At 43.6% G+C, this 22,140-nt stretch overlaps 1 protein-coding gene across 1 annotated transcript; it reads right to left on the reverse strand.

The window, feature by feature from the left end:
• Positions 1–21,245, reverse strand: FNBP4 (formin binding protein 4). The gene is made up of 17 exons (XM_048484397.1): positions 21,005–21,245; positions 18,846–18,938; positions 17,400–17,533; positions 15,546–15,729; positions 14,669–14,816; positions 14,452–14,587; positions 12,313–12,651; positions 9,892–10,090; positions 9,454–9,578; positions 8,190–8,294; positions 7,743–7,876; positions 6,611–6,780; positions 5,774–6,075; positions 2,809–2,953; positions 2,438–2,715; positions 1,842–1,999; positions 1–1,434 (listed from the first exon to the last, which is right to left on the reverse strand). The coding sequence occupies exons 1-17, from the start codon at positions 21,126–21,128 to the stop codon at positions 1,344–1,346; spliced, it is 2,865 nt and encodes a 954-aa protein (XP_048340354.1). The 5' UTR covers positions 21,129–21,245; the 3' UTR covers positions 1–1,343.
• Between the last annotated feature and the right edge of the window lie 895 nt (positions 21,246–22,140).

Raw genomic sequence — 22,140 nt, forward strand, 5'->3', positions numbered from 1 at the left:
TATAAAAAGGAATTTTATTAATGTGTATGTACAAATTTACAAAGCCAGAAACCAGAGAAATACAAACAGCATTCAGAAATAAACTGCCTTTTTTCAGTTTACAGGAAATCATTATCACCTGATTCAGATTTTTAAAAAACAACACAAAACAAGGAAAAGAACTCAAGACATTCACAGGGTGGATAAATATTCAGCTGTTGAAGATCCTACTTTTCTGGAACTTGAAAGGGAGTGGGAGAAATCAGGGAAGATTAGGGCATATTTTTTTTTCTCCATCTCCTCACCAGAAGAAGCATCTAAAGCAGGGGTCTGCAACCTACGGCTCTCCAAATGTCCAATTGGCCATGCCGGCAGGGGCTGATGGGAATTGTAGTCCATAAACATCTGGAGAGCTGCAGGTTGCAGACCCCTGATCTAAAGAATGGGTTGTGAGATTGGATATAATGTCAGAATAGTGACCAGAGGGGAGAGGGTACCATTTTTACTGGTAGGCAAAGCAAGACAAGACAGATGGGGCAAGAACCATGCAGGTGGCATGGCTCCTGACTGACAGCATCCAGTACAGGCTGCATGTTCACAACAACAGTGGGCAAGTCAGCAACTGCACATTTACAGACCGTTGACACAGTTACCCGTGCCGCTGCCTCACCATGCTTACCAGAAAAGGCAGGAGCACAGTCTCCCCTTCAGTCTGTGCTCAGGAGTGGTAGGATTCATAGTGAGTTCCTACCCACCTGACTGGCTACTAACTGCAGCCACATCAATGGAACAATTAGCAGGCTACGACATCAAATCTATAAAGAGCAGGTTGTTCTGTTACAATGCTACAAGTGAAAATGCTCAAGAAAAATAGGACTTCCACAAATAATGACAGGAACAAGAGTTCATTATCTGCGTTAACAATCACCAACAAAGAATAATGGTGCCCAAAACCAAGGTGCTGGCAAAAATCGGGAATTGGACATATTCTGCAGCTATGAAAAAAGAATATGTATCCCTCATTTGCCTATTCTGTAATAACAACCTGTGGATACTGAAAATGGCAATTACAGTTGGACATTTTGCAGACAGGAGTTAGATGAAACACTTTAACTTAGCAAGGCAGAGTGGAAACAGTATTCCAGCTTTGTTTGAGGTGGGATTTGTAGGAGTCTCCTAACACATTATTTCAGATGCTGACTTGCCATAAATACCTTCAAAAGAATTTCCGAATCCATGTGATCTCTGTAAGGTCATTCAACTGAAATGCATGTATTTTCTAAAAGGTACATTTTATCTTACAACAGTAAAACATTTTGATATGAACTGTACATGTGTGGCTTTAAAAAACGGATAAAGATGACTCATGTGGTCGAAGTGACTTTCCTCCTCTTGAGCCGAGCTCGCCAGTCCTCAGGCAGTGCTTCAAAATTAGCATTTCTCTCTGCCATGCCACTGTCAAAGGCAAGAAGAAAACATTAGACTGGAATATCTACAAAGGAGGAAATACAAAGGTCAAGTTTTTCCCGAACCCTGCTGGTCTGCAAAAAGGAACCTGTTCTTTGATACATTATGCAATTAAATAGTGCATTTATACAGCAGTTTTATACACACGAACACACTCTGATCCTATAGAACAGAAATTCAAGGTAAGCTGTGCCACTTTTATTTGTAAGAGTAGCTCCTTTATCACATAAATAAAATCATCCACTTTGTAAGGTGCCCACATACATTACCTTACTGAGCAATATTCTTGTTTTTATGTACACAGAAGCACATATTTATCATGGAGACATCATCTTCTATTCTAGACTATGCTTTAGCAACTCCCAGATCTGTCATACTTTGCAATCCCAACATACCTGACTAACTGTTGCTGTTTCCATTCCTCGATTCGCTTTTGTGATATCACATCCCGATCCTCATCACTGGAACTAGAGTTCTCCTCCTCATCTAATTCCCGCTGAATGCTCTGCCACTTCTTTACTAAAGATGGCATCTTTGTCTTGATCTTTTTTCTCTGTGCCAAAATATTTAGCATGATATGATCAGGATCAGAAATCAGACTATCCCTTGTTAGGATAATGCATAATTTAGGGACTCCCTGTCTTACAAGAGAGAAGAGATATTTCTTTCTGGAAAAAAGCTTTCAACATGTTGGTTAACAAAGCACACCTCCTAGTATAGAAGCCAGCACTCTGGAACAAGGAACAGGAAAACAAACAGCTTGGAACTAGTGACTTCCCAGATGATCAGAACTGGCTGACTTATTATAACATGTTATTTTGGAAATTCCACAGCTATCTCTAATTTAAAGATCCTGCGATATCCAATATATTCCTAAAGCGTACCAGTTCTAAAGCCTATCAGAATAAAATAATGTACATCACTATGTGCAACTTGCTGCTCACTTTGACTCTTCCAGAGAGAAAAGAAAAATGTAAGGCTAAGTATTCACCTTGCCACCTCGCCTGAGTTTTTTTGACTTCTCTGGAGGAAGTGTTTTGGGAGCATGTGGAGGTGGTGAGAGAGGTGGTGGTGGCGGCGGCGGCGGCGGCGGCAGTGGAGGCAACGGCTCTGTAGTGCTAGTGACAGGTGGGACCCCTCGAGAAGGAACTGGCTGTGTGGTGCTAGCAGAAAGTCCAATGGAGACACTACATTCTGAATAGTTCATGAGTGCTGGCTGTGTTACTCCAAGGTAACACTGCTGCAAGCTCATCCCTGGAGTTTGAGGGCCTGTTTAAAGAGAGACAAAGAAAAATGAGAATATTGCTACAATTCTCTGTGAGATATCAAACAGCAAAGAAGAATCTAATTGAGAACACTCACCTGCACCTAGGACAGGCTGGCCATAGAGCACTGGACAGCTTCCAATAGTTGCTGCTCGTTGCACCAATCCTGCACTCACTTCAGAGGCTTTCCTTTTTAAAGGTTTCTCCACCAGAGGTGTGGCTGTACTGGTCTCAGAGTTGCTCTGGAAAGAGAAAGAAAACAGTTTGGTTGTCACTAAGGGGCCTTTAGAACACTGCACAAACCAATTAATAAGCCAAGCGTGGTGTGGTAGTTAAGAATAGGATACTCTAATCTGAAGAATTTGGTTCAATTCCCCACTCTTCCATATGAAGCCTGCTGGGTAAACTTGGGCCTCTCACAATTCTCTCAGAATTCTCTCAAGCCCACATGGAGGCAGGCAACTACAAACCACATCTGAACGTCTCTTGCATTGAAAATGTGAAGGGGTCACCGTAAGTCAGCTGTGACTTAACAGCACAAATACAGCTATTTCCTTGTTTAACTTGATCTGCCAATCTCAATAAATTCAACTACTTCCTACCAGCCAAAAAAGTTTTTTACACACACAAAAACCTTCTTTTCCAAAGTTTTAAACAGATAGCCTCCTTTAACATATAGATGTGCACCTCCCCAATACTATTACTGGATGTCTAGGAACTTCAGGGCTTCTCCACTTCAATTAAATGACCCACAAAGGAAGGTTTTCAATACTCTATAAGAACTTCTGACATTTTTGTTGTGTATCAACCGGAGTTAATTGTCTGCACATTTAACAATACTTTTTAAAGGAAGCTTAAAAAAAAACAAAAAACGAACTCTATTATTGGAATAGTCACTTTTCAGACATTGTTTTAGAAGTGCAGAGGTTTTAATGGTACCAGTACTCAGATCTTTACTAACAAGCATCTTCATGAATGTGACAGGTAGTTGCTTGCACAAATGGAACTCCAACTTCTTCTATTTGAAATAGTTCTGAGGCTTCCCCATTTGTATCATCATCATAACATCTTGTGTATTTCATGCTGTACATGGACCAACTTACGGTCTGACTGACACTTCCTGAACAGGACAGCACTTTTTTAAAAACTCTGTCAGAGCAACCAAGTATCTGAAATAAACCACTTTTACAGTATTTACCTACCAATATAGAAACATTTAAGCTTCATCTGTATCAGTTTCCTTTCAGTGAATAACTGTAAAACATGAATCTACAGCATCTTGTACTTTTTGATGCTTAGAATTTAGAATTTTCTTATTTACCATAGAAAGCATTGATCAATTTTCTTTTTTGTTGCATTTAGAATTTTTGATATTGACATTTGTTTTATGAAACTTGTTTTACTTAGTATTTTGGCATATTTGTATAGTAGTGAGAACATTCAGGTGGATCTTTACCTGAAAGCTCAGTGAGTTTGTGTACAACTGCTGGTGCATAATCATTATTCTGTTGCATTAGCTCATCTATATATATATAAAAAGCTAACCATTCGTTTGTTGGTCTTGCCCTAACGCCGAAACAGCTGGACGGATCGCCTCCAAATTTTCACATGACATCCCTCCCTGTTGCGACCAGGTAATCGGACCTTCAAATTGCCAAAAGTCCATACCTGAACCAGGTAAAACGTCTTTTTCCTGGCGCACCAGGCCATGAAGCTGGCTGTGTTTAACTGTCACCTTTAGAATGTTCATGCAGCCTGTCTGTGGCCTGAGGGCTTGGTATGTCCTTAGAACGTTCGCAGAGATGGCCAGAGATGAGCAGTGAAAACAGTAAATAAGTAATACTGGTAGGTAATACGAGTGGAAGTGAAACACATACACACTTTCCCATGTGAGATGTCAGGTGGGGTTCCCCCCTACACACACATGCAGGTAACTTTCACTCTCTGTGCCTCACCCAATACTACCACACAACACATATACTCTCACACACATCCACTTCATCCTCACACACCTCACTCTGCCCTCCCTCACATCCAACCACCACTTACCCACTTTCTCACCCATATTCTTTTACTAAAAGCAAGCTGGAGTTTGCCTTTTTCTTCTAAGAAAATCCGTGGGGTGGGGGCGAACCAACACTACTGGCTCCACTTCTTTTGCACGTGACCCTTTAAAAACCCAGGGAGCTGGCCTCGATCTGAGCGCCTCACCACCCTGCCTCTGCTGCCTGACTGGGATAGCCTCCTTGCCCCAGTTCTGCCTTACCCAAGCCAGGACTGTGTGTGTCAACCAGCCTCATGGACAGTGGGATTCGCACTCTGGACAGTTCCGTTGTGGAATGGAAAGGGTTACCTTATGCTAAAAACCAAGACAGCACCATACAATAATGTGAACTGAAAAGGGAAAGAGGGATTCCATTTGACCACCCCAAAAGAAGTAGTAGTGCTGCTGCTCCCAAAAGGCTATGCTAAGGGTCACTGGACCTGCATGGATTCCATTTGACCACCCCAAAAGAAGTAGTAGTAGTAGTAGTAGTAGTAGTTTGAATTTCTATCCCCCTTCTCTCCTGTAGGAGACTCAAAGTGGCTTACAACCTCCTTGCCCTTCACCCCTCACAACAAACACTCTGTGAGATGGGTGGGGCTGAGAGAACTCCGAAAAGCTGTGACTAGCCCAAGGTCACACAGCTGGTGTGTGTGGGAGTGCACAGGCTAATCTGAATTCCCCCAGATAAGCCTCCACAACTCAACCTGCAGAGCTGGGAATCAAACCCGGTTCCTCCAGATCAGAGTGCACCTGCTCTTAGCCACTATGCTACTGCTGCTCCCAAAAGGCTATGCTAAGGGGCACTGGACCTGCATGGACATCTGTGTGGGTTGCGGACTGCGATGAGAAGTACAACTGCCACAGCAACGCGTGGCCGGGCCCTGCTAGTTTGATATAATTTCGTTTGCTTTAAAGGCATTTTATTCTTAGCAAAAAGGGCAAGACAATTTCATCATGCAGAACATGAGTGTAATGAAAGGAAGTTTGCAATTCCACATCATTCACAAAATGATACCTGACTGTTGGCAACTGCTGGTCGGAGAAGAGGCTGCAGAATACCATCTTCCTCTGTTCCTGGTGCTGGTGGCTCCTCGTCACCCTCATCCTCCATTTCTACTTCTTGTATTTCCCCATCTTCTCCAGGTGGTGGAGGTGGTGGAGGAGGCGGTGACTCTGGTGGTGGGGGCGGTGGGGGCGGCATTTCCAAGGGTAAAGGGGGTTGAAGTACAGGGACGGAGGGCTGAAGAACAGTCCAGAATGGACTAAGAGGCACGAGAGAGGCAGCTGCAGCATGACCAGGGTCTTTACCAAGAGAACCTAAAAGGAAGCACATGTAAAATGTGTAATTACCTCACACTCATACAGGTGAATCACTCCATGCTTTTAGGATTCTTATTTTTTTCCAGAGCAAGACATTCCTTATAAAGCCATCTTTTTGGCTTATGTCATTAAGCACCCCACTAAGCTAGATCCCCAAACTCTCAAGTGCAACTGGATTATATCTAAATGTAAACAGCAAGAGCAGCAATGCATGAGATGAGGAAAGCAGGAAAGGTAGCTGAGAAAGGCCACAGGGGCTGCTAGTGGGAGGAAAGTGGGAATGGCTGGGGGGTAGTGGAGGACAGAAAAATATAAGTAGTTAGTTGGGAATGGGAGGAAGCTGTGCAGGCTCCTTGGGGGAAGGAATGAGGAAGAATGTAGACAGTGGGGGGAGCAGGACTAGTGTGGGAGACTGCAGTTATCTTCAGCAAGGACTTGCCCATCCTACCATTTTAATTTCTGTATTGGGAATCTTCCCACCCCTCCCCAAAACCATCTTCTCCCTGGTCAGCAAACCCGCCACCTCTAGTACCTGTTGTGTGATCAGTAGATTCCACACCAGACTCCATTTTCTCCTTCAGTCCTTGTTTAGCCTCTGCTTTATTCTCAATGTTTTGCCCCTCCTCTTCTTCTTCCCCATCTGGGAACTCCCATTGGGATTCGCCAGTTTGCTCGTTAACATAGAAATAGCGCCTATGGTCCCTAAATCACAAGAAAGAAAACAAGGCTTTACTCTCTCTTCTCTGTACTGACACAATAAAATGGTCCTCTCCCGCGACAGCGGAGTGCTCTCACAGGAAGAACCTCTTGCAGCAGAACTGCTGTTCAAAGGCAACAAACAGCTTTGAGGAAGAATATGCAATATGGGCTTGCTCCAAACTGTTTGTGCTGCTCGGCTCTGTGATCACAGCCCTTACCCTCCACTCCAAGAGTAGAGGGCTAGTGAAACTGCCCGCTTGTGACTGGTATACTATTAGGGTTGAAGGATGCACTAGGAAATGGACTTTTTAGGTAGACTCAGGGTTCAATTCCTTCCAGAACAGCAAAAGAGAAACAGCCCAATATATGAAAAATAGCTGCTCCCCCATGGACTGCTCCAGTCACTTTTATGATACTCTTGGTGTCTGACATATTGAATTGTTACTGAGAGGGAGAGGATCTGGGAGCTGAAAAACAAAAGAGCAAAGATTTCAAATAAACAAAAATAATCAAGAAAGCCAAATATAAGAAGAAATAGTTTGGTCTGACCTGCTGGCAGGAGATAGTAATCTTGTTCTTCGTTGAGATCCTCAGTCAGTGAGCTTTCCATAAGGACACAGATGTTACTTGGGAGCGGAGTTCCTGAGATCCTGCAATGTGCACAGAGCTCTCGCATGCGCGACCCCCCGTGCCCGCCCTCCTTAGCGCATTTACACTCAAGAGTAACACCAGCTCTGTCCAATCGCGGAATCAAATCCATTTCAACACACTTAACACAGACTTTATATCTCTCCAATTTTTGTGGCTGGTCAGAACTCTGTATGTGCCAGAGGCTCTCTGCCCGCTCAGCACCGCTAAGTGCAGCTGCTCTCAGTCTCCAGACAGATGACGGCACGTCGGCAGGTGGTGATGGTCACAAATCATGTCTGAGATGTGAAAGGTGAAAGGGGGAGAAGAGTGCGTACCTGTCCCAGTGGCAGGACCAGCCTTTAGGGGCGGCGTTTATTTCATACTGTTTTAGTTGTTCCGCTGCATCTTGCAATTTGCGTTTGAGGTAGTTTCCTTGGAGAGCTCCTTCCCGCCAATCTGCAATACGAGTCTATGGCAAAGAACCAAGAATGAAACAAACATCTGTAGACAAATGGCCTTTAACATCCCACTGGACCCTGCCATTCCAGGCAAAGCTAGCTCATCACAACAAGTTGCAAAACAAATGACATACAACAAGATCAAGGAGATGATGCAAAGACCAACAAGGCCTTGTACACAATGCTGAATTAAAGCATTCAACTAGGGAGGTGGGAGGGGAGTGGGAAAGACATTACCTAAACTTGCTAGATTCAGTCCTACCATACAGCAGTGTTCGCTATATTATATAATCTATTTTCAACAAAAGCTAAAACTTCAGTTACCTCAGTCTGCAACAGTAGCATGTGGAAGTTAGAGATGGATTGTCTACTGATGCCCAAGAACTCAAGCTTGCTTATCAACATGTTGGCCAGCTCTCCAATCTGAAACTGCCAGAAATAAGGCAAGCAAGAGGTCAAGAATTTGTCAGTCACAAAGCTATCACACTAATCTCTGAAGCATATGGACATTTGTTTTAACAAGATGTATGACCTAAGCAGAACCGAGCAATTGGTGAAACATGATGGATAAGTTTTGTTGCGATCGATTTAATTTTAGAGAATGTTGGAGTATACTCCTCATGAAACACTTTGATATTCCTGCCGGAACAAAATTAAATATTCTTGTCATCAGCAATAGGAGTTATAAAGCCCACATATACAATGTAATTTATTCCACTGCAGTTTATTTTCACGGAAGGTTGTTTCCCAACAGTAACTGTTGTTGTTTTTTTAATTAGTCTGAGGGAACACTCAAACACAAGATCCAACTACACCTCTCACTACAGATCTCACAAACATGAACCTTAAAGGTAACATGTTTCATTGCCGCTTTTCCAAGATGCCAAAAAGTAAAAAGATGCTCCCTTCAGTTAAGATGACTTTGAATGTGTCAGTTAAAAACAATGTCAGAAATCACTCTAAGGTATAAGCAAAACTCAGAACAATTTCAAAAGAACTCTGTGCTATAAGCTGCAGGAATTCAGAGTCTCCTAGGCCAGGTTAAGTAAAATAGGGATTCAAGAACCACTTCACACCACCAGAAAGAGGAAAAGAACATGGGAGAATGACTTTTTAAAAAAGAACTGACTCTTTTTCCTGCTAACCTGGTCTGCAAGGCTGTACAGCAACTAGCTGCATGTATATATTCACTGCAAGATCAAGTCCCAGGAAATGTATTTATACATTACTTTTCTCCCCAGTGGGGACCTGAAGAGGCTTACAATACTGTATTCCACAGCACCATTTTATTCTAATAACCTCCCTGTGAGGTAGGTTAGCCCTAAAAAGTAACCCAGCTGGCCAAAGTCACCCAGTGACCTTTCATGGCAAAGTGAGGATTCAAACCTGGGTCTCCCAGATCTGACAGGCTATACCAAATAAAGTGCGCACCTACGACTTCCTTGCAAAATCTTTGACATAATTGGTCAATGAGAAAAAGAAGAAAAAAAGCTACATCTATCGGAAGACACACAATCACTCATGTGAATTTAGCCCAAGCAGAACTGTTCTAACAAGGAGAGCTTCATGCCTGCTGTGGCCTAGATACCTTTAAGTCCTGGTCTTCATCTTCCACCTTGACAGATCCTTGTGTTTTCACTTTTTCTTGTAATTCTTCTGTGTCCAACTCATTGCCTGAGTTCTCATCAGCAACTTCTGTCTCTTCCTTCACCACTGAAAAGAACAAGAAAACAGAACATATTTGTAAGTCTCCACTAGCCAATCAGTATCATTGTTACAATGGAAGGTAGAACAAAATACAGAAAATCTGCCAAAGCTGCTACAAAACCCTGATTTTCAACCTAGCTGAAAGAGTCCTGTGAGGCAGTGCATTGAGATTACAGAGTATGAAACATCAGAAGAGTGACCTGTAGCTGGTTACCTTATTTTATTTTATGAAACTATTTAGTATTAATCACAAAAACTGCCCTTATTATAGGATAACAGAGCTTGGAAATCTGAAAGAGCCCTTTGGAGGAAGACTTGCCTGTTTCCCCAAGTTCAGGACTCTCCTGTCCTGTTTTGCTTGACCCTCGGCTGGTGGATTCTGGGCTGGCAACCCCAAATAGCTTCCATTTCCCTTGCTTCGGCAGCAACCGTCGTGCTAAATCCGATTGACTCCCCTCAGAAAGGGGACTAGAGCCTGAAATACTTCCATCACCTTCTTCCAAAGCCCGCAGTTCTGCCTAGAAAAAGGATTATTAGTTTAGTACCACAGAAACAAGTTCATCTGTTTCACCTTGGATCCCTGCAGCTCTTATTTGTAATCACCCTAATCTGTCTACAACAAACTCCCTCTACAAATGACGCATTTCGCTTCCTCCTTTTAAATCTTTCTTCAAAACCCACTTATTTTAACTGAGTCTTTCCTTGAATTGCTGTAGCCTCACTTTACTTTACATTTATAATACCCACTATTCAATTTAAATCCACCATTATTTTCCAAGCTTCCCTGAATTATCCATCTAACACAAAACCTATGCCTTCTGTGTCCTGCATAGTGACCACTATGCTGCTGACACTATATAAATGTGTAGAAGGAAAGGCCTAAAATAGTTTTGTATTCTATGGCTATGGAGAACAGCCTGCTACTGCCAATTGGCCATGATGGCAGGGGCTGATGGGAATTGTAGTCCATAACATCTGGAGTGCCAAAGGTTCGCCACCATGGGCTTAAGCAATCTTTGGAGCATTGGCCTTTTAAGAAAACCATAGAGACAGGCTGCCCAACAGGCAGCTTCTCTGAAACCAAGCCTAAGTCGGCTGGGAAAAGAAAGGGTGAGTTAGTGAGGGGGCCTGCCAGCCGGCAGGAAAGAGCAAAGCAGAAAACTAAGCACAGAAAGTGGCTGAAAGAGGGGTGGCAGAGAAGAAGGCAGGACAGAGCGAAGTCAGAACAAGGGGAACACCACACAAGAATTATTGGTAAGTGGGACCCGCGGAAAAGTTGCAGGGAGCATTTTTCAGCCTAAAAAAAAGGCTGAAAACCTCGACTTATGCGCAAGTATATACGGTACAAATACATGAGGTCCTGTAGTAACTGCTGTCAATGGTTACAAGCCAACAACACACTTATATAGGATCACTGGAAAAAATACCATAAACCCCCAGTAATACTCTTCCCCAGGCAGAAGCGTTTTCCACCACTTGATATAAGCACAGTATTTTAGCTAAAAAATCTACAAAGCAGATAAGGGGTTGTTACTCATACGTCCAGTGGGCACATATTAAATGTCATAGAAGCCTGTCATTCTTTTTTCTCTCAGACAGAAAGAAGTCAGTCACTGTAAAAAAGTGTTAACTTTAGACCTAGCTTTAAAATGCAATTGTAAAAGTTTCTGGTGAACATAAAACAGCCTCAGGATGTGTTCAAGAGGGAACAGATAGCCTGACATAGAACCAAACTGCAAAGCTGGTTATTTGGACAAAAAAATTTCCCAAATTTGTTTCTCACTTGTTGGATGCAAATTCACGTTTCCCTCTCAATGCTCTATTTTTGCTAGACTATCACATTTTCCCACTCAACCCACAATATTCCATACTTGGGAAAATGCAATACAATAAGGCACACACTGCTGTTTCTATGCCCCTAACCGATACCTAATTGAGCAACACAATTTCTCCTGCTTCACCTTCTCTTCAAATACAAACATCACTTTGTGGATTTAAAAAACCCCAGTTCTTTGAGGGCTGCGCATCCCTTGCTGAACAACTCCAGTACTGAAACACTCTTTCAACTGGGAGAAAGGGAAAAGAAGAACTAATTCATAACAGAGGTGTACCCACCTTCTACCATTCTGTAAATCCCCAGCATATTATTCAGAGACTGTACTCCTCCGGTTGCACCATATATTACTTTTTTCCCCACAAAGGACAAATGTACATATGCTACAAGAAGACATTAGCACAGAAAGAGGGACTGTGGGAACATAATGCTCAGATAAAATGTGTTTGCCCATCTTTGCCAAATCTTACAGAAGGGCCACAGACATACCAATATTATGTGAATGCAAGTACTGACATACACAAGAGAATCACATTTTATTATTTAAACTTTTATACCGCCCCATCCCCAAGGGCTACATCAAAGCAATTATTTTGTTGTCAAATATACTACAGGTGGTCTCTTAGTCAGTTTTAAAACTGTTCCTGTACAGCCAGCTCTTATCTTAAAAGTTGGACTAACAATTCCTTTCTTTCTTGCTGTGTCCCTAGAATCCACCCTTTCTGGACAACTAAATTTAACAGAAAGAACCATCAGAGTGGAAAGAGACTTCAGCAGAAAGACAATCAGTAAATGTCTCCTTCTAGCCTTCCCTCTATTATAAGTTCTTTCCTTGTTTCTCAAGTGATGAATCCATTTTGGTCCCATTAGGAAAGAAACCCTACATTTCCAAAGGAACTCACTCACCTTCTTTCTTTCCAAGACCATCTCCAGCTCAAGAGTGTCCTGCTCTTCCTCCTCTTCTGCACTTTCCTCTGACTGCACCACACTGCACAAGTCCTCCTGAGAAGGATCATCTCCAATATCTCTATTGCCTTCCAGCTGCTCAACCACAGGTCCTATTTGCTCTACTGTGGCATCCCCTTCCATCAAGGGCTCCAGCTCCTCCTTACAGATCACCTTCCTCCTCCACCGCTCTTCTTCTTCCTTTACCACCTCAGGAAGTAACGGAGCCAGCAGTGATGCAGCCACTCCCTTTTTCTCTTCTTCGTTGCTTGAAAGAGCTTGGATACCTTCATTTACTTCCTGTTAGATCAATGAGATTTTGTTCCAAAGTGATAACTTTCTAAAGCCAATGACATAACAATCAAAGCCATCTTACAGATACAAGAATTGTTAGAATAATGACTAGTGAGATTATTTTAGTCATTGGTCCATTTCACACCCAAGTCACATCCCACGTATCAACACAGGTGCCAGTTCATTCAAACCAGAGGGTGACAAGGATGACGTTGTTTATTTCAGCTACAGAATCCTTTGCCCCAATTTATCAGAGGACCTTATCCCTTCTATTCCTCTTGCCAAATGCTACCTTGTTTTTTACAACTGGTCAATTTATACACTGAGGCATAGCTTCTGCTATCCTTATTTAAATATTTCCTTTACAATAAATGTTCCTTTTATCATCTCTACACCACTGCTACAGAACAGGATTATTCGAGCCAGTGATTCTTGTGAAGATTTCATCAGCAATTAAATGCAAAACATTCTCTATAAACTGTGTCAGACCTCCACCATGTGAAGAAGATGGGTACTGAAGCAAGATGTACAGCATACATCATAAAAGTGACCTGACTTGAAAAAGTATGTCTGAATCTGCTGATATCCAGGGCAGGGCTGAAACTGTCAAGCAGGACTGAAACTCAGCAAACACCAGAGAGAACACCTTGAAAACCCTCATCAACATAAGCAGACACAAAAATGCAACAATGTTGAGAGGCATTCATAGATGTTATCCACTTGCTTCCATCTGCTGAGATAAAACAACTCATCTTCCTAGCAAGTTACTCTAAAAACTGCTACAAGTGAGCAGCAGCTGATCCTCCTGTCACATTCAGGATATCGGATTAAGCGGTATAAACTCACATAATAAGCAACAAAACTTTTCTGCAGCTGCCCACCTCTTCCAGTATGAGCCCTTGAAAGTGCTACACACTCATGGAGCTGCTTACAATTCCAATGCCAAGGGAGATCAGGATGATTTCAGGACATATGTAAGCTTTTCTAGTGGTAGCTTCACTGCCTGTGGAATAGGCTGCCTAAAGAAGCATGGGAAGTGATATTTCTGGCATTTTTAAGGGGAAATAAACACAAAAGTGGACTACTTAAAAGGGCTTTTGGAAACTTACCTGTTTTGCAAACTGTCTGTTAATTTGTCATTGTTGCTTTTAATGTTTATGGTATTGCCTGTATATATGGAAACCGCTTTGAGTGTAGGAAAGAAAAGCAGTATAACTTTTAAAGATTATTACTACCATGATCACCCATGCAGGGAATATATGTGTCTAAGCATGTTAAACTCCTACAGTTTTCACCACAGCAGGCATGGAATCTGTTGCCTGACATCCTAAAAACCTCAACTTGCATTTTAAGAAAAATAAGTTACTAGTTTGCATTACTTCCCTTCAAAGTAGGCCCAGCAAAGTTCAGAAAGTAGAGGGAACATGCTCAGAGCTTGTACTGACAAGAGGAAAGGATGTTCAGATACATCAGAGATTGAATTTGAGACCTTCTGCATGCAAAGTAATATACCTTACTACTAAGCTGTGAAACCCCTTCCTTGCCAATATAGTTCTCCAGAGGCAACAGGCAAATCCAACAATGACTTAAATAACATGTAATAGTATGCTATTCTGCTAAGATACTTCAGATGGTAGTTTCTGCCTTGAAGTGCTTGCAGCGTACTCTCAATATTGTGTCATCTAGATCAACGAGCAAACCCATTTGTACCCATATAAAACAGACACTCCAAAGAACAACATTTTCTGGTAAGGTTACAAGAGCAGACACAAATATGGTCTCTAAAGCAGCCCGAGTGATACTGACCTTCTTCAGCTCATGCTTAAAGGGAATTGCCTTGCGTCCAGCACTGCCAGCAACAGCAGCACCACCAACAACACTTTTACTCTGGGAACTTAGGTCTGCAGCCACCAGATAGTTTTCATCGGCTTCTGTTACAGAACTAAGAGAACAACATGCTTAATGATGGAAACTCAAGTACCTTCAAATTCAAATTCAACTTGCATTTGGGTGCCCTTCTTACCCATGATGGTAATGCTGGAGACCTTGAACTTGTGTTGCCAGGTCCTGGGGGAGTTCCCAAGTGACCTCATTGCTCTGAGTATTCCAGTAATAATAGCACCCCGTATTTTCTTCCCAGACTTCCTGCCAATCTCCCATCTCAACTCCCACTGCAAAAAGAATGCAAGACTTCCATGAGTAGATGAGTATCCTCACCTATATGCTACCCGAGACAGATAATGGTTGTGAACATATCCTTTCACCACTCACACTACTGCCACCCAAACAGCACAAACCTGGCTGAGTAGCTACTGCAACTTTTTAGCTTTTAACATCTCACATCACAAACTCCAAATAAAGGGACAATTAAGGAATTAAGGATACATCTATCCTTGCTATTCATATGTAGAATACCCACCTTCCTTTCCAAAAGACACCATAAACAGCTCACAGCTTCTCAATTTTTTATTCTCAGAACCATCCTAGGGGGTAGATTAGGTTAAGACTATATGACCGACCCATAGTTACCCAGTAAGCTTCCACTGTAGAGAGGGATTTGAACCAGGGTTCCCCGAATCTAATTCAATAAGGTTGCCAGTCAGCAGGGGACTAGGGGCAGGGACATGGGGGAAGTGTGATCATGTTTACAACTTGAAGACATTTCCAGGATGAACCCAGAAGTCATCCTGAAATTCATCAATGCAATGCAATATCACTTCTAGTTTTGCCCCAGAAATGTTATCACACCATTGATATCACTGAATTCTGCTACATTTTTTCTCCCACTGTCCTACCAAGCAGCAACAAGAGTTGGGGCTGCAGCCAGGAGATCTCCCACCAGCAGCACTACAGATTGACATTCCAACCAATACACAACACTGATTCAATATAGAACTCACCTCCTGCCAGCGAGCACTGAGTGTCATACTGCCATTCTGTAGCTTGATCTGTTCCATTTGTAGTTGATAAAATTTGATTGGTGACAGATTCCTTTGGCTCTGGGCGTGGAGGGGTTGGAGGTGGAGCAGCAGAGGAAACAACAGTTTCAGAAGGCTGGGAAGGAGCTGTAATTGCATCTATTTCCTTTAAAATAAAATGTAAATCAATGAGAGAACAAACAGAAAGTACGTATTTGGTTCAAATAATCCACACTGGGAACAATGTAGAAACAGCCACCAAGTCAAACATTTAACCATTTCCAGCCTGACACATTTAATACACTGGTCTGTTGCCACTTTATTTTCTCTACATTCTGTCTGCCTTTTTTTGCCAACAAGTCACAGCTGACTTATGGAGACCGTGTATCCGGGGACATCACCCCAGACTTGCTGCCGCCACCCAGCACGCCCCACTCCATCCCACACTCACTGGACCAGTGAGGGATGACTACGCAGGACCACAACGGGTTGAAACAGCAGGCCAAGCCCTGGAGAACCCGGAAGAGAAGTGGAGAAGTCCAGCGGCCAGTGAGAATGGGCAGCGCCCAGGTAGACCTCAGCAGAGAAGCCTTCCCCATCCTAACCAGTCTCCAGAGGCATATGATCTAAAGGGTGCACACCTTTTGGTCACGTGGGGGGTGTGCCGGGCACCTTCACCACATGACCAAAAGGTGTATGCCCCAGCTGAAGCCTGGCTCAGGAGGTGGGGAGGAGGGCAGGGCTTGCCCGCCTGGGCCGCCCAAAAAGCTCCGCCCCCCCAGCCTCTGTGCAGGCCTCTTCAGGCCCTGCCAGCCTGTCTGAAGGCCGGGGGTGGTGGGACTTGCCTCCACGGAGACCAGGGTCGGGTGGCGGGTTGCCCCACCCCCAAAAAACCCACCCCGACCTCCAAGCAGGCCTCCCCAGGCCCTGCCAGAATGCATAGAGGCTGGGGGGGGGGGCCCTCGGTCTGCACAGGGGGCGGGGCGGCCATGTCCCCGGCCTCTGTGCAGGCTTCCCCAGGCCCTGCTCACTTGAGCCCCACCCCTGAGCATAGAGGGCAAAGGGATGGGGGGCACCCAGAGAAGGGGTTGTCTCCGGACACCATCCCCCCCCCCCGATACGCTTTCACCCAGAAACAACGAAGATATGAGAGGAGGTGGGGCCGCAAACTAGACAGCCAACCAGGGATGAGGCAGTGCCCAGCTGGGGCCCAATAAGGAAAGTGGGGAGGAAGCCCCAGGGGCAGGGTGAGAGAGGGGAAGGGGATGAAAAGGAGGAGGAAACTGTGCCAAGGGGGAGGAGAAGAGGAGAGAAAGCTGAGAGTCAGAGAGAAACAGCAAGTGAGCTAGAGAGAGACAAAGAGAGTAACCAATGGGGGAAGGGGTCAGGCAGAGCCCACAGCCAGGACCAAGAGTACCAAGGGCTGGCCTGAGACCTAGTCCTGTGGCTCTGTAGACTGACAAACTGTATCACCCGCTCCCTGATCAATGAGAGCAAGGAAGGGATGACAGGGAAGGAGGGACAGCAACCCTGGTGACAGCAAGCCAGGAGACAGGAGAGTCGCACTTTGGCAAAAGACTAACAGAGGTGATTTGCCACTGCCTGCTTCTGCATCATGATCTTAGTATTCCTTGATGGTCTCCAAATCAAATGCTAACTAGGGCAAAACCTGCTAGCTTCTGAAATCTGATGAGATCAGGCTAGCCCAGGCCAGGGCTCCTGTCTGCCTTACAACCTATTATTTATTTGTGGGATTTCTCCCCCTGCCAAATATCCTATTCCAGTTTGGAAAACAAAGATATTCAATCACTGAACCAAAACAGAATTTCAACTAACCGCTAGGAAGTTTGCCAGAGTGCTGTCAATGTCTGTCGAATTATTGCTGTTTGCACCTGCAGGCTGTGATTTCACAGACATCTCATTGTCTTCTTCATCACTGTCTGCATAAGCACCAAGCAAACATAAGCCACCTAGAAGAAGAAGAAAAGTCATAATGACCATAAATCAGAAACGCATCAAAGTCAATTCATAACAGTGCAGCAAAAGGGGTTTTGTTTTTAAGCAATTTTGAATTTTGAAAATGCATTGCATTCTTTCCATTCAGCCTAAAAAAAACCTCTGTCACTCTTTTACTCACAAAAGACAAAGAGAAACTGAACGGTCTATTAGTATAAAAAAGCCTACTAAACACAGCACAAACAGTGGCAGTACTCAGCCAGTCGTTCCCTGTAAGATTAAGACTTCATCAGGCTTGTCATTATGTCAAAAGAGTGACAATGCAAGCTTTCAGTCCAAGCCACATTGAACAAGTTGTACGGGCAAATAATAATTTGTGCTGATATTAGACTATGCTGAAAAGTGAACAAGTGAACTCCACTTCTCAAGACTGACATTACTGTTGTTGAGACAAATCTCTATCTCATTCCAGATATTAAATTATTTGATGAGCCAGCAAGCAGCCTTGCACTGTATTCCAAAGCATTTTGTTACTGGCAAAACAAAAGGCTGAGTTCTCCATCTATAATATATTAAGGAAACCCTGGAAAGTTATTTTTAATCTTTTTTTACAATAAGAATGCACAATTGATCTACCCTGGTTCATCTAACCAGATGTATGTAAACATCTGAAAAAACCAACAGCAGAAACACTATCTTAAAAGTTTCAACCAACTAGACATAGATTGAACATTTATAGCAAGGGCTACATCATTCTTTATAATAATAAAAATATTTTATATGAAGGGTTTTTTTCAAATAAAGGGGTTACTGTATCATATGTTTACAAGATATAACACAAAATGTATTTCCTTAACTTAAAGGATCAATCACACAACAGTTCATTACATTTACTATGCTCTAAAGAATACTTGTTTTAACATCTACAGCAGGGGTAGGGAACCTGCGGCTCCAGAGCCGCATGCGGCTCTTCTGCCTTTGCACTGCTGCTCCACGAGCCAAGCTGCTGGCCCCATCCTTGCCTGCCCTGCAGGCAGCAGGGCAGGCGCACCAACTGCCCACGGCCGGCTGGGCTGCGCACCGGGCTTCCCCTCTCACCTGCCCCATTGGAGCGGGGTGGGTGCCGGCTGCCGGCTTCATCCTTGCCCGCCCTTTATTTTAAATGTCAAAAATTATTTGCGGCTTGAAGTGTTTTCTTGTCCTGTGGAAAATGGGTCCAAATGGCTCTTTGAGTGTTAAAGGTTCCCTACCCCTGATCTACAGGAAACCAGCCTATTAGTCTTCCTAGCTACAGATAGAGTATAAGGAAATACAGCAAGACTGTACCTGTTGGTTTGACTGCCACAGGCCCAACTGGCATGCTACAATGGGCTGTGTTTGGAGCTGTTCTTTGTGCTTCTTCTGTTGCCTCCAATTCATCTGGGAAAAGTTTCAAACAAAAAACTATTCATAAAGATTCAGCAAAATTTACTAGATTCTCCAAAAACTAATTAAATGGGAGCATAGATCTACTTATCTACTTTACTGAAGAGCAGCAAAATAGTTGACACATTTTAGTGGTACTCTAGAACTTGTGTCAGTGCATGGAGAACTGGTTATGTTTTACAATTACTTTCAACTTCTTGCTTAAAAGAACAAAATTAATAAATTTTATAGCAGTGAGTAAAATATGTACATTTAAGGAAAGCTTTGTATTTGAGAACAAAACAGCAAATTTAGAAACATTGTGTTTTCTGTCTTTGTCACTCTAAGTAAAAATTACAGAGTATTCATGGAGCCGATGGGCAGACAGACTCCTAAAAGGAGGCACAGAACACTCTCTGATTACATTTTGCATTTTACCTCTGCATTCTGACTCCTTTCTGTGCAACATTCCTCTTACCACCAGATTGAGATATATGAACTCAGGGATCTCCATTCCTACGAGCATCTGAGGAAGGGAGGGTTGACTCTCATACCCTAAAATCTTCTTGGACTCTAAGGTGCTACTGGACTCAACTCTGGTTGTTCTATAACAGATCAACACAGCTACCATCTACAACTATCTTCCACTCTTTCCATCCAGTTTAAATTATCAACAAAATACTGGATGAGAAAATTTTACAATGATGAGATTTACTGGATAAGATTTACTGGATGAGAAAAAGATACAATAAAAATTATATATATATAAAGAAAAATTTATAAATCAAAAAATAGCCCCCAAAAGAAAGCATGCGCTTTCTTGCACTGATGCACTCAGATTTCCCTTGTCAACGAAACAATTAACTGAATACCACTATTCAACAAGAATCACCACAGGGGGAAAATATGGTATTTTGACTCACTAGAATGATATACATACACCCCACAGGAATTTAAGACATAAGCCTCTATGTTAATGTTTTCTTTTCTTTCTTTTTTTTGAGCCAGTAGCAGACCATTCTTAATAGCGAAGCTAATTTCAACATCCCCATTTTCTCCCAAAGTTGCATATGCCATATATCAATTTACCTTGAGGTTAACTCATTACGCAATACCACATTACTTTCAGACAAAGCATTAACACGATCTCATAATTCTGAAAGCCCGTAACAGAAAATCATTTTATGCTGCCATGCATGTGCAATTGTAAATAATTTCCTGAGTAGAACTTTAATATTTTCTCATTAGGGGGGCAACCTTATTCCAGCTAGCAAGTCCATTGCTATTTTGAATGGCACATAGACTGTGGTTGCAAGATTCTACTAGGGCTAGGCAGATCTATCGGGCATTGGTTGTAATATTTTTAAATTATGTTTTAAGGTATGTTTTAACCTTGTTGTGAACCGTCTTGAGCCCTCAGGGGGAGGGCGGAATATTAAATAAATAAATAAATAAATAAATAATATCACTACTGAAAAATTATTACATGTCATTTCCATATCTCCCTGTGAAAATGTGTATTCTCTTCGTTAACGGTTTACAGCCTCAAATGAGTCCTGATCCGTAGCCCCTTATTCAAGAATCAACTTTAGTGAGTCAGAACATTCTTCAGAAACATGAGTCTTTCCGACTGTTTCCTTGTCTGGGCCAATTGTGATAATAATGGCCTTAACAGTGAGGATGAACGAAAAAAGAGCGACAGAGAAGTTCGGCAGATAGCAAAATACCTGAAAGCGACAGCTAGACTAATTGTTTACCAGTACGATGATACTTTGATGCATTAAACCGAAGCAAAATGGGGAGGGCAGCTGTCAAACACATCATTTCTGCTATTGCATCCCTGTCCGCATCAGCCCCACAACTACAGCAAAGGGCAAAAACTACAGCAAGCAGGGTAAAAACAGCCACTACAGAACGAGAGCGGGAAAAGGGCCCACAGAGCGTTAACTGGGCCAAATATCCCTCTAGGCGGGAGGAGAGAAGGCGCAGCACACCAGCCGGAATCGCGCAGCGCCAAACAAGCCAAGCTGCTCCTAAACCCCCGACCGGCCCTAGGCCGCACAGCCTGCCTGCGCCCTCACCCGCTTCCGAAGCCGAATCCCCGTCGCCTGGCGCCGCTTCTTCCCGGCCGCCACGAGGCCCCGGCGGTGACAGCTGCAGGATAGGCCGCCGACCCGCCGGCACCGCCCGCGACTTCTTCCCCATCAAGGCCCGCCGAGCCTCCTACTCCCACGGCCAAGTGGAGCAGGACCAGGCAGCAGGGAAGCGAGTAAAGCCTGGGCCTGCCAGGGGAGGGCGGGGGCGCAAGGAAAGTCGGGAGGAGGGGGCGGAGCCTGCGTCCGCCATTGACCCGGGCCTGGCAGGAACGCAGGGAGAAAAGGAGGCGGGGCCTACGTCCGCCATTGACCCGGGCCTGACAGCCGGAGCTCAGTGAGAAAAGGGGAGGGGGGAAGCAGCTGCTCCGCGCTGAATTTAATTCTCTTTTACTGTCGTATTGCTCGAACGCTGCTATCTCCAGGTTGCCCTTGTGAGGTGCAATTAGTATTTAAGTAATCAGACTTCAAAGTGAAATCACTAACGTTAGGTTTTTTTTAAAGAAAACTGCGTAAGGAAGAGCAACAGTGACAATTTAAGGGGATGTACTAAAATCAATGACAGGGAACGGCCACTGAGAACAATGGGAGACGCCTTCAGCCCTTTTTAATGTAATCAGAAATACCAATTTCCTTCCATGAGCTCTATTGAAATATATTACAGCGCACAACAGTTATAATGAAAACGCAGGATGAGTTTAGAGAAATCTGCCTGGCTCCAGAATGGCAACCCAGAACACTTATGCTACCCCTGGAGACCATGATTCCTCCCTAGGGACTGTCATTCAAGTCCTAGATAAGTTTATCTGGATCCAGGGGTTGTCATTCCTCTCTGAGGGTGACATTTTTGTTCCAGAGAAGGGTGTTTGGTCCATGGACCATTATTTCACTCTGGGGACTGCCATTCCCATCCCAGAACACTTATGCTATTCCCAGAGCACTGATCCCAGAGACTGTCATTTCACTGGGGGAGGCATAGTCATCCTAGACCCAATGCAATCCATTCTGTGTTTTCTTTGCTGGTTAAATAACATTTTGCCACTTTTGTGTGGTGTAATGTGCTTCAGTGCGCTGACTGGGATGGCCCAGGATTGTCAGAATTCAGAAGCTAAGTAGGGTCAGCC

This window comes from Sphaerodactylus townsendi, linkage group LG02, assembly GCF_021028975.2.
Source record: "Sphaerodactylus townsendi isolate TG3544 linkage group LG02, MPM_Stown_v2.3, whole genome shotgun sequence".
Classification (NCBI taxonomy): Eukaryota; Metazoa; Chordata; class Lepidosauria; order Squamata; family Sphaerodactylidae; genus Sphaerodactylus; species Sphaerodactylus townsendi.

Excerpts from the sequence above, each read along its gene's own strand:
- FNBP4 (XM_048484397.1), bottom strand. The coding sequence starts at position 21,128 with ATGGGGAAGAAGTCGCGGGCGGTGCCGGCGGGTCGGCGGCCTATCCTG. Across the intron at positions 12,652-14,451 it reads TTAAGCATGAGCTGAAGAAG|GAAGTAAATGAAGGTATCCA; the intron begins GTCAGTATCACT and ends TTGATCTAACAG. Across the intron at positions 1,435-1,841 it reads AAACAGCAACAGTTAGTCAG|TGGCATGGCAGAGAGAAATG; the intron begins GTATGTTGGGAT and ends TGCCTTTGACAG.